At 38.6% G+C, this 11,796-nt stretch overlaps 1 protein-coding gene across 2 annotated transcripts; it reads left to right on the forward strand.

Annotated features, from left to right (window-relative positions):
• Window positions 1-1,335: 1,335 nt before the first annotated feature.
• On the forward strand, window positions 1,336-11,285 carry LOC143449611 (uncharacterized). 2 transcript variants are annotated; one of them, XM_076949878.1, is made up of 3 exons: window positions 1,336-2,325; window positions 6,263-6,441; window positions 9,901-11,285. In XM_076949878.1, exons 1-3 carry the CDS (start codon window positions 1,602-1,604, stop codon window positions 10,597-10,599), a joined length of 1,602 nt encoding a protein of 533 aa, XP_076805993.1. In that variant the 5' UTR covers window positions 1,336-1,601; the 3' UTR covers window positions 10,600-11,285. The 2 variants fall into 2 exon arrangements, with proteins under 2 accessions (XP_076805993.1, XP_076805992.1); XM_076949877.1 differs by having other exon boundaries at window positions 1,440-2,325; window positions 6,260-6,441.
• Window positions 11,286-11,796: the final 511 nt, after the last annotated feature.

Genomic DNA, 11,796 nt, shown 5'->3' on the forward strand with positions numbered 1-11,796 from the left:
TGATTAAATTTATATTTTCAAAGTAAATCAAAATGAAAAATCGAGTACTTTTGAATGTTGTTTTCCGCCAAGCATGTATGATGTAACTAGTTTATTGTGTTAAGCTTATTGTTAAGATCAAAGAGAAAGCTATCCGTGTGGACCAAAAAACAACAAATAGTCATAAGAAATCCAAACAAGGATATGAGGCGAATAATTCTCAAAACTACTCGCCGGCGTGGGAGCAAATTTTACTTTCAAAGGCTCCGATCTTTTTCCAAGCCTAGACTTCTATTAGCAGTCTTAACATATAAAAGTATCTTTTCAAAACGCCTTGTATTTCTACTTGTGGTTTTAGTGTGTTTTAGTGCATTTTTTTCTTGGAAAAATAATCTCAGCACAGCATTAGCCTACATTAGCTTAACATATTTTACATTTTTGTTACATACGTTACAAGTAAAATTCAAACAAAAATACGAAAGCTTTTACTGATTAACAAATAGTACATTCTCTGTACGAGCGAACAATGCTTGGAGTTACGGTTTCCTTATTAAATTTTCCATCGATGGTATCCAAAAAGTCAATGAGAAAAGTATTACTTTTTTATTTGACCACAATATTGTAGGAGGTGACTGCCTACTAAGAGCATTGCTTGTGCATTGCAAACAAGATATAGTCATTATTAGTCAATACCGGTACAACACATAACCAATCTATAACACTAAACGATTTTCGATGACTGGGTTTCAACGTATCTATTGGTATGTAAAGTACAGTAATCGTACGAAATTCGTGGATTTTTCAACGTGAAGTATCAACTGTCTATGGTGTAACTTTATCTGTCCGAGATGTCAAACGTAATAAGCAAAACACACGCAGCCCGTTAGAATCGTTGTAATGTGTTCACCATTCAGCCCAGTACCGGCATTCTTGGCTGAATAAATCCGCAAAACAGGCGAGCACGTCGCACAGTGTAACAGAGGCTGCTCCTCTCTTCTCTCATTCGTCAAAGAGAATATGTTTTTCGCTTCCTGTAACGAGAGAGCTCCTGTTTATGGCAGCCCAGCAAACCATGCGTCGACATGCACAGTCGCAAGCAGCAGTTAACGTGCAGATGGCTGTGTTAGAATCGGGTCGACCGCGTTTGTATTATTCGCTTGTGTGGACATTCTGATTATAACTATGCACATTTTAAATTGCTAAAACAAAATGCAATAAGTAAGCTAGGTATCATAGCTAGCTAGGTATAGCAGTGATAAAGGCAAAAAGTAGTAAAATATTTAAGCCGTTCTAAAGTTTGTAAAAGATTAAGACTTTTTACAGATTCTTATCTTGACTTTTAGGTTATGCATTTTTGAAGTGGTGGTAGACAAGTTGCGTTAGATGCATCAGTTTTAGTTGAATGACCACCAGACAGATATATTGTACAAAATACGAAGCACTAAGACTGAGTAAAAACATATAACAGGTCACTTTTGTACAGCAGCCAACAAAGCAGGGAAACCTGCTGTTCCGTTTTGAACATTAAAATCTTGTCAGAAACTTTTCTTCAAATTTGTTAAAGTTACGAAAGAAAATTTCTATTTCAGATCGAAATTGTAAAGACTTGTTTGTGGTTAATTATGATGCAGTTTGAGAACCCGATCCAAGCCAATTACTCCGCCCCCGGTACGGGTATGACGTCAACACCATCCTACGTCAATCATCAACCAACCCCGTTTTACATCGATAATATCCTGGCCCCAACTCCCACTGCCAGCGAAGAAACTGACGCTTCGGCCACTCCAGGTGCGGCCAATGGCCTCAGCAATGAGCAGGACCATAATGGTTTAGTGGCGCTGGCGTCCGCATCACCAAATGGCCACATGAACAGCATGATGCAACACCAGCAGGATCTTTTGGTGCCCCAGAATGGTCCCTGTTTGCAGGACTCCGTGCCGCCCAACGACATTAACGGTCTAAGGCCCGGTAATTCCCCTTATATACCCAATCATTCTGCCGCTGATAGCACGGGTGCGAACGTGTATTTGAACCCCACGTCGCCAAATTTGCCCCCTGGCAGCTCACCCCCACGTCATAATATTACTAGACCCATAGTTCCGACCCCTATACAGGCTGTGCCGCCTCCTCATCATTCAGGAATGCTAAATTATCCAGGTCCCGGGGCGTTTTCCAGACCATCGACGATCTACGACTCACCCAGCGGGATTCAGGCCGCTTATAACCCGGCGCCACTTCAATATAATCCCGGTCATTACGCCACCTTGCCACCACCGCACGCACCGAGAATGGACCCATATTCTTACCCAAGTTGGATTGTTGATAGACCAACTTCGTTCAACAAAGGTATGAAAGATAAAAGTTTTTCACACGGTTTCCTTTTAATAATGTCTTTATGTTATGACGAAATATTACATCGGAACTCAATAACCACGTCATGGATATTTTAAATTAAGTTTCGGGTTTATGCCAGTTCCGTCAATACTGTGGACACATGGTGGACAAAAACTTTCGAACAATATTTTTTGTTAATATTTATCACCGTGCCCGTACTAGGTTGCAACACAACCCGAATAAATGAGAATTATATCGCAGCAAATTCTAAGAAAATAATAACATTTTAGAAAATTGATTTTAAAATTACAATTTTAGATACTGTTTTAATTTTTAGCATAGAGTCGCATTTTATTTTCAAAAAATTATTTGATCCGTCTCCTTAAATATGGCGGCGCTTGTTTTTCTCGGATACGTTCACCTGAAATCAAAGTGAACCCGGTCGGATGAGATCAATTGTGACATCATAGGTGAATTTAGAAACAGAGGTGATTCCACTGAAAGGTTGTCGCTAATATTTAGCCAGAGTGACAACTACCTGTTCCTTATTTGAGGAAACACTCATTATATATAGGTCATCATCCCTAATTCATTTTTAGCACCATGCCTTCAATCAAATCCTTTTAACGTATTTATGATGTCAAAAGAGAGGTTATAGATCAATCATATTTCGATGTGGAAGTATTTATAGCTTTGTTCTGGGATAGACTTTAACGGGAAAGGAATTATTACGTAATATTTACCTTGTTTGCGTGGTTCTTATAGTTTTTATTGTTTGGTTTTAAAAACTTGGAAATAATGTGATCACGTGGTCTGATAATTTATTTCTATAAAAACTATTGGAGGTTAAGTTGTCATATATTTTCATAAATAAAAAAATTCATTCTGCAAATTTTTTTACGTTTTTTTCGTAATTGGTAATAAATATTGCCTAAATGCTAAAACCCATTTTTGTTTTGTAAAGTATCGGAAATATTCTCCATCTACTTCCAGCCTAAATGTTCATTAACTTTATAAGAAAAGTGGGCTTGACAAAAATAAAGTCAGACTGTACAAAATACACCGAACACTATAAACTTGCGCATTGGAAACAAGTTAAAAGCTGTATAGCTCGTGTGGTGTAGGCTCGGTATAAGTCTTGCAAACTGCAGCCTATGCGTTTACTTGTGGAAGCTTAAAGTGTTGAATTACAGGATGTGGTCTATGCCAAACCAGACCCTTTATGAGCTTAATGGGTTATATGGCAACCTTTCCTTCTATTGCGACAAAGTTCTTTCAATAACTTATTTGCATTAATGCATATTCATCATCCTTAATAAATTGAATCATAATCAGAATTGCCTTCATGGCTTAGAATGTGGGTTGGCAAGTTATAAACTCTTGAAAAAAATGAAGCAGTATAACAGCAGCCTATACACCAAATCAATTTAACCCTTTCTCGAATATTCAAGTTGTCGCATATACCTAAAAAATAATATTTACGTCACAATGGCAAACGTCGCCTGAAGTTGCAAACGACAGGAGTCTTTCCCTGGTCCAAGAGCGTACATTGGTGCCGGTGTGTGAGAGAACATGACAAAATGGTGATGTCCGGCCGCCAAACAAAGTTATAGACAGCACGGCACCGGCAACCCTAGCTAAGATATGAAACCTTGTTACAAGATAAACGAACAGAGCGGCAGAATGTCGCGAGCTGTTACAGGCTTCGACGACAATTTTATACATTCTTGTTTGTCGATGCAATTAGTAGCTAGAGCATCGTTTTGTCGACTTTGCAACAAATATAACTTGCTGTTTAAAATTTTCCTGGTGGCATTTAGTTTTTTTTTTTGAAGTTGAAACAAGATAGAAAAAACTTCTTTCATAATCTGAGAAAATAGCTTTTGCCAAATTAATCTTTTTTTTATCAAATATGCAAAGTGTCTTTCCCCAAAATCAATTTTTTTGCAAGCAGTGGTAATTTATGGTTGGACAAATTGTGCTAAAACTTATTTCAAACTCTGCCCCCTTTGCATGACATCTTAAACATGAAATATTTTCTTAAAACAACTGAAGGAGTAAACTTATTTTTGCGAAAGCTCGTGTGGAAAAATCAAAAATAAAATTAACCTTCAGAGTGCCAACCTATATCTTGTTATGTATTTTATCTTAAACAATGCACCTTTACCTGTCGTTTTATCGTCATAATAGTATCTAATGTTGTGAGACAGACACTCATTGTGATGTAACAAAGTTGTCAAATGTCCGGTCGATGTTCAAATATTTTCCAACGCTCAATTGGCAAATATATGCTTGCACTGAACTCGAATAAGCAATCGGGGTATAATGTCACATATTGCTACTTTTAATGAGCAATCAATCATTTGGAATTACAGGAACGTCCATTAGAGCAATACAAGATTCTATGTGCTTACATAGCGCTCGTTCAAAAAGCCATAGTATTTAAACAACTCTGAATTCGTTTGCTTTATGATTTTTGGAAGAGATAAGAGATAGATGCGAACCAAAACACGATCACCGGTATTGAAGTTTTGCATTCACTGGGTTGTATTTGTAATGGAAAATATTATCCTTCGTTTGGATCCGGCAGGAAAAGCAGAATAACTTTTATCGAAAATCTAACGATAAATTACCAGCATTGACATCACTATTGGCTATATAACAAGGCAATTAATCGTCACAAGTAGCCTTCTATGACGACATAATGTCCCTGTAATGTTTACCAGTCATAAATTTCTATTTGAAAGTCCCATTCCAAACTCATAGGGCGTCTCGTTATCTGGCAAACCAAACAAACCCGGACACATTTAACCAAACATTTTACCATTTACCCATTTAATCCTGTAATTGCTTTTATGGGCTCAGTTGGTTGGCCGGTTTTATTTTCCCTGCTCTTGAGGTATGAATCTTGAAACTTTTCGAGTTTGTCTTAGATCGTATCCTCAAACGTTGTGGTTTTATCGCAGGAAATGGAACGAAATAATCGAGGACATCTTTTCATCTTTATCGATGACAAATGTTTTCTGTAAAATGTGACCGTTACATAGAAAATTTTGTAAAGTTTTCTATCTCTTAGCCATGACAAGAATGTATATTGCTTTAGAGTGACCGATTTATAAACTCAAATGACATCGGTGTTTACGGTTAAAAACAATTGTTAAAAGCTATTAAGCATTCGTTAAAACTGCCTATTTATTTAATTAGTTAACTTTACAAAAAGTGTGTCTCTAATTACTTGCGGGTGTAATTGTTGCAACTGCAGTTTTGCTTATTTATCTTTGTGCTTTTAAATGGACTTTACGTTTAAACCATGTTGAGCCGAGATCTTATCGACGCAGAAAAATGTAAGCAACTTTTCCCATTTTTCTTATATTACTGCTCAAAAAAGTCGTAACAATTTCAAATTTACGGCGTTGTTGCCATAATGAAATGGTTCAGCCCAGTTTGCCGGCGTAGCACAGACCTGACAAACACCGTGTGGCGCCCCCTCGGTGTTCTATGTCAACTTGAAGCAGACAAGATACATGGAAGTTATCGATCTGACCGAAGTTATGTTGTGCCAGCGATCCCAATATAACTTATTATAATCTGTAACTAGATCGCTAGGGTCAACTTGATGTTACCGAAACCGCAGAGGGCTGACACACAACGAAGTTATGGTTTTAAAATAAACAAATGTACCCTGTTACGAAACCATATGCTCAATCACAGACATTTCATAAGTTTCATTCCTCAAAGTTTTTGACAATCATCCGAAATTCTTGTCTTAATAAAAAAAAGAAACTTGACTACATTATGCGACTCAAAAAACAAACACTTTCTTTCATATGTTTAAAAAACCCTTGTACGATTACAATTACCGTTTTTGTGTCTGTTAAAAGATTTGTTTCATAAAATATTGGAATTGGTAACTTTTGCGAGAGTTCATCCGAGACTTTTATTTCAGTAGGTCGTCCGGTTTTGTGGGGTTCATTTGTTCACCGGAGCATGCACAGGAGAAAGGGAGGGCAAGTCCGCTTTTCCAACGACCAAACCGCGGAGCTGGAAAAGAAATTTGACGGACAAAAGTATTTGTCTCCGCCGGAGAGGAAGAAGCTAGCTAAAACTCTGCAACTTTCGGAGCGGCAGGTTTGAAAACTTTAAAACACTTTTCACCTTGACTAACAAAGTTCTTTGTGGTTTTCATGTCATTTTATTTGGTGTTTTGGAGCTTTTTCTGCCTTCACATGTGACCAATATATCGTTCTCGCAAACCGCTTTTCGTTGAAGCTATTTCAAGCTGGCATTAATGGCATTGCCTTAAATACCTATAGCTTTGCTTTTGGGTATCACACATCTCCCAATCAAATCGGAAACTGTACGGATGAATAAGTTTCGCATTTTTAGCCGCCGTCTGCCGCGCTTTCGCAATCGAAAAAAATTGAAAATTGCGAAAGCTTTCGAACGAAGCGATGTGAAATTACGCCATTCCCGCCCAGATGGCTGAGGAAGGGGATGTCACGTGACCCATACTTGCTTCCTTTTCAATCGAGCTGGGATGACAGGCGAGGCATTATGAGCGCATAGAGTCACATTATTCTACCGATAAACGGCGTTTATTGCGCGAAAAAGAAACCGCACTAGTAGGATAAGTCGACAGCTCCATTCTCGTTAATCTAACTTTTGTTACGTCATATACGATGATTAGTGCTGCTGAAAATGTAGAGACTCATTTTACGCATTTTACAGGTTTGTTTTAGTTGCTTTGATATCGCAAGAAACTGTGGAATGCGCGACAATTTGATACATTTCAGGTGCTTGTTTGCAGCAACTTTCGGTTGCTTTTTGACATCTGCTTTGAAACGTTGGTGAAACCTGCATTGAAGTTATGTTAAAAAAGTTCTGCGACTCTTGTAACCGTCATGCATAAGACATTTGTTTGAAAAAAAGAAAAATTGATTCTGAATTATTATTACCCAAACACGTTTTTCCTTAAAACGCTTTTGTTTTTACGTGTTTACAGCAATTGTAATGGTCGAAAAACAACAAACCCGTAATAAACCGGTTAAAACCCAGCTGCACAACCGAGGACCAGTTTTCGAAATGATTAATTCATTGGCCGCTAACAAGAGATGCCTATTTCCTGTTATAGAGGCAAAAGGAACGCGCGAGGTCGCGGATTCTATTGTGGGAAACAAAATATTGGTTTATGTGGAAATTTAGGCTTTGCGTGTGCGACTGGTTCAGCAGCATGTTCGATTCTGGTTTCTATTTTTACGATACAAAATGTCTGCTGACTCGAGCTGTAGTACTTCAAATTTTGTTCAAATATTCTCTGCGGTGATTATCGTAAATTCTGCCCGAATTGGCAGCCAATGCAGCAACCTTGGTGAAATTTGCTTAACCACTTGGCTGGTAGTGGAGCGAGTAATACTCATTTTATGACGACCTTGAAGTCAACATTTAACTTCATTCGAATGCTACAGAATGACTCATCGTTGATACGTCACGGCGCTGTCAACCAAAACGCGGAAAATTCAATCGCTTTATCAGCTGTTTTGGCGCGATTTTCAAATTTAAATAACTGCTGTGATGTCTGGCAAGTTTTATTTCGTTTGATGTAGCAGTGACTGTCTCTTGTACAGTTTATACGATGAGTTGAATTAGCGAGATCGGAAAACATATATGACGTAAAATAATCCCGTCTATTTCGTAACAACTCAATCGAATTCGAACAATATCAGTCTGATTAGACGTTATATAATTTCCTTATGGCCAGTTGTCAGACGCGTTACGTTAATTTCGTGATAATTCGAACACGATGTGTGATTACAATGTCGGCTAATTAATAAATTCAATGAATCATCTTTACCCGCATAAAGTAGATTAATAGCGCGTAGGAGCTGCTCGGAAATGATTACATTTTAACAACCCAATGCGGCATGATAGCTGTAACATGGAGACGTATTAGCCATTATATGCGGATATATTTGATGCCAACAGCCTATACGATATATGGCGTTGCTGAATGCTTTGCAAAGTAAATGTTTTTCGTTGTCATTCATTGCGCGTATTAGGGTTTGATAGCATTTAATATTGATGATAAGTAATCTACTACTTATTCACATTGAATTTATGACTTGTCTTTGTAATAATTACTCTATCGCTTTGCTCTATTTTCGTGCGCCACACAAATTTGCGTTTTAAATCAAATCAAAGCCTTTTTAGCAAGAAAAAAATGTAAGTGTTACGTTTCCATTTCATCTTGAAGTTGGGAATTTTTTTTTTTTGAAACTAAGGCCTTAAAACATTTTACCTTTAACCCTTTCGTAAAAAGTCGAGTCGCTTCCACGCATCCACCAACTAAAACGTCACAAATTGGTTTGTAACAAATAAAAAAGAATCGAAAATTTTTACGCAATTACTATAAGAATCATGACTTTCATGCAACAAGTAGATTGGTAGCCGCCGTTTTATCCCGTTTCTCCGCCAACTTATTTTGGAGTTGAAAGTGTCTCACTCTTATGACATCATAAACCGCCATTTTGTTTGTCGCTCATCCGAGTGTGACGTAGGCTTTGGAATTTTATCGGCTTGGTCATGAACATGGCGGGAATCTGTTTAAGTGATAGAATTCCTAATCGATAAAAATCTGAATTTGAACGAAATGGGAAAACATTTTGTTTTTTATTACCGCGCAATCGTCGAAGTAAGCACAATCAAAAGTACCAACTCCATCGTCACTGGCCTGCATGGTCTGACAACTGCTTGCGGAAACGCGTTTACGTGACGTTGGCACTTTTGTCAGATTGAACCTAAGCAAGCACGGCTCAGCTTGCCCTATTTTCACTGTGATTCAAGCACACTCACCGTGTTGGACAGTTTGAACCGATGTGAGTTTGCAAACAGTTCTCATATCGGCTGGGCCGGGCGGTGCGCGAATCTTGTTCTAAATTTGGCGGCGAGGAAATATCTTTTTCCACTTCCTTCAGCGTGGCCCGTGCAAGTCTGCGTGCGGCTGGTGCTGGAAACCGGTGAGCATCGAGCAGAGAAAAACAGGAAACTGCAAAGGGCACAGAACACACCGCGATACTGGATCTGGCACGCGACGGGTTCCGGTCCGCACGGGATTGACGCAGGGACCGAGAACAAATCGCGTTCACGAACTCAAATTTCTTCTCTACGCGCCCGGGCAGAGCTCCTCAGGCCGTAAACAACAGGAAGTGTCTAAAAGTAACCCAGAGTAACTTTCCCAAGTCTTATAAAAGTTTTTCAAATTTGACCGACAGCAAAAGCATTCGGACTTCGGGCAATCGAAAGCATTCCACAGAATTTTTAAATAACCGTTTCATTTCTACTCTGATTGGTCTGCAGCGTTCCAAAGGTCAAAGTCAATCGTTTTAATCGATAAACAAAAGGCAACCTAATTGGACAAGTTGGAGATTCTTGTTTTTTTACCAACAATTTATCCCATTTTCTTGGTTTTTTAGCGATGTTTGACTAAAAATCTAATATTTAATTTTTGTATTTACTTTTTGGTGTTCTGTATTTGTAATGCGCCTCCTACTTTACTTCGCGCTTGTAATCGAATGTGTTGTTACAATTTAGGTCAAAACCTGGTTTCAGAACCGCAGAGCGAAATGGCGGCGCTTGAAACAGGACGGAGGAGAGGGCGATAAAGACGGAGAAAATGCGGATCAAAGCAAAGACGAGAAGAGACGGAAGAAAGAGGAGACGGATGAAGATAACGTCTCCGCAGATGATGAAGCCTCTTCTTCCCCGCTACGCAGCAGTGAAAAGGCGGAAAAGGATGGAAATGCGGATGAAGGATCGACAAAAGATTCTGTTGGGAGCTGCAACAACGGACAAAATGACTTTTCAATGCAGAAACCGGCCCCTCAGAGCGATCCCTACTCACCCAATAATCCGTCTTCTTATAACGGTTTGCCTGGCTCTGCCCACGAGTCCGAATCCTCCCTGGTTCTTGGGCCGCAAGTGCAAAGCGCCGCTTACCATGGCCCCAATAATTCTTACCCTAAAGTACACCCCATGTCCTCGCTCGGGCAACACTATTACACCAACCAGATGCCTCTTATGCCACAGCCTTATCATCCTGCCCCATATCAACCGAGCCAAGAGTACCACTCATCCATACTTTCGCCCCATTTAAGCCAGCCCCTTTCGTCATCAATGAGCGCTCCGACCCAGTACGAACCTTACGCCACTTCCCACATCAATCCTGCAATCGGTCATCATCCCATTTTATCATCGTCCAATTGTCTAGCCGTAGAAAACGGGCAGCAGTGATAATCAGATCGAACATAAACGTTTCATGTTTTGAGAAGGAAAACCTTTCAACCATAATCCAGATTGTTATTGTACCAAATTTGGTTTTACATTCTTAACAATTGCTCTTAAACGATAAAAAGCGTTTGCTATATGCTTTGAGCTACACAAGCAACAAGCTTTTTTGTCTTTTGGTGCACTGCTGCTACTAGTTCAATTCATCTATAGAGACACAAGAAACACTTTTTATTGTATTTTTATCCAATTGTATTCTTCACAATACATTGTGCAAATCTTCACACACATGAAGCATTCTTCAAATTATTTACCTTGCCTGTACAAAATGGACATAATATAGTCGCCAGTGATGTTATTCTTTCTTCTTTGTTTGTTTTTAAAAGAAGTGTGCTCTTTTGTATTTTCCGTTGCATTTTATTCAACATATTTCATGAAAGGGTAGCAACTTTTTTACTGTTTTTTTTTAAATCGTAATAATTTTTAAATCGTCATAATTTGACAACAATAAGTTAAAACATGTTAAAATTAGCTCTAACTCGACTCGAAAAGGAGTCTTTATGGTGCCACAGACATTTTCAAATGATTATTATTAGATGTCTGCTGAAGGTGCTGCCATAATTATTTTGTAAGATGACGTTTTGTACATTGTGCTGAAAAGATATCAAATAAAAAAAGAAGTTAAATGTTAATTGCACTCTAGTGAACAATTAGGCCCTTACACCCGCATTTATACCGCGTCTAAAGAGGCCACATGCTGTAAGTATACATTTTCACCCAAATACTTTCTCTTGTGCACTTGTAGATAGTAGCGTTACGAAAATTGAAGATGATACCTTAGGTTAGCTGTGTTATTGGGAATATTCTAACACAGCTATTAAAGTATAGGGAAGGCACTTTTCCGAATTAAAGCTTTCAAGATATGGTTTTATAACAATTATGAGCATGACCTTTTAAAAAGAACAGCTTACGCCAATGACGATACATCGTATGACAAATCACTCAAATATGAGGCCGCGACAGCGTCACTTAGTGTTTAATAAATTGATGATTTCGATTCGCTTGGTGACAACTGCCAACACCAAAACCGGTGGAATTAGTCATGCTTCAGCTATTACCAATTACGGCGGAAAATAGTTTTATATACTGACAGTTTATCACCAATACAAACAAAACACGCTGTTTGAAATGTAACGTATATGG

This window comes from Clavelina lepadiformis, chromosome 3 (genome assembly GCF_947623445.1).
Source record: "Clavelina lepadiformis chromosome 3, kaClaLepa1.1, whole genome shotgun sequence".
Lineage (NCBI taxonomy): Eukaryota > Metazoa > Chordata > Ascidiacea > Aplousobranchia > Clavelinidae > Clavelina > Clavelina lepadiformis.

Bases quoted from the DNA above. Each gene is read 5' to 3' on its own strand.
- LOC143449611 (XM_076949877.1), top strand. From the start codon at position 1,602: ATGATGCAGTTTGAGAACCCGATCCAAGCCAATTACTCCGCCCCCGGT. The intron at 2,326-6,259 runs GTATGAAAGATA...CTTTTATTTCAG, and splicing joins ACCAACTTCGTTCAACAAAG to TAGGTCGTCCGGTTTTGTGG. The intron at 6,442-9,900 runs GTTTGAAAACTT...GTTACAATTTAG, and splicing joins TGCAACTTTCGGAGCGGCAG to GTCAAAACCTGGTTTCAGAA.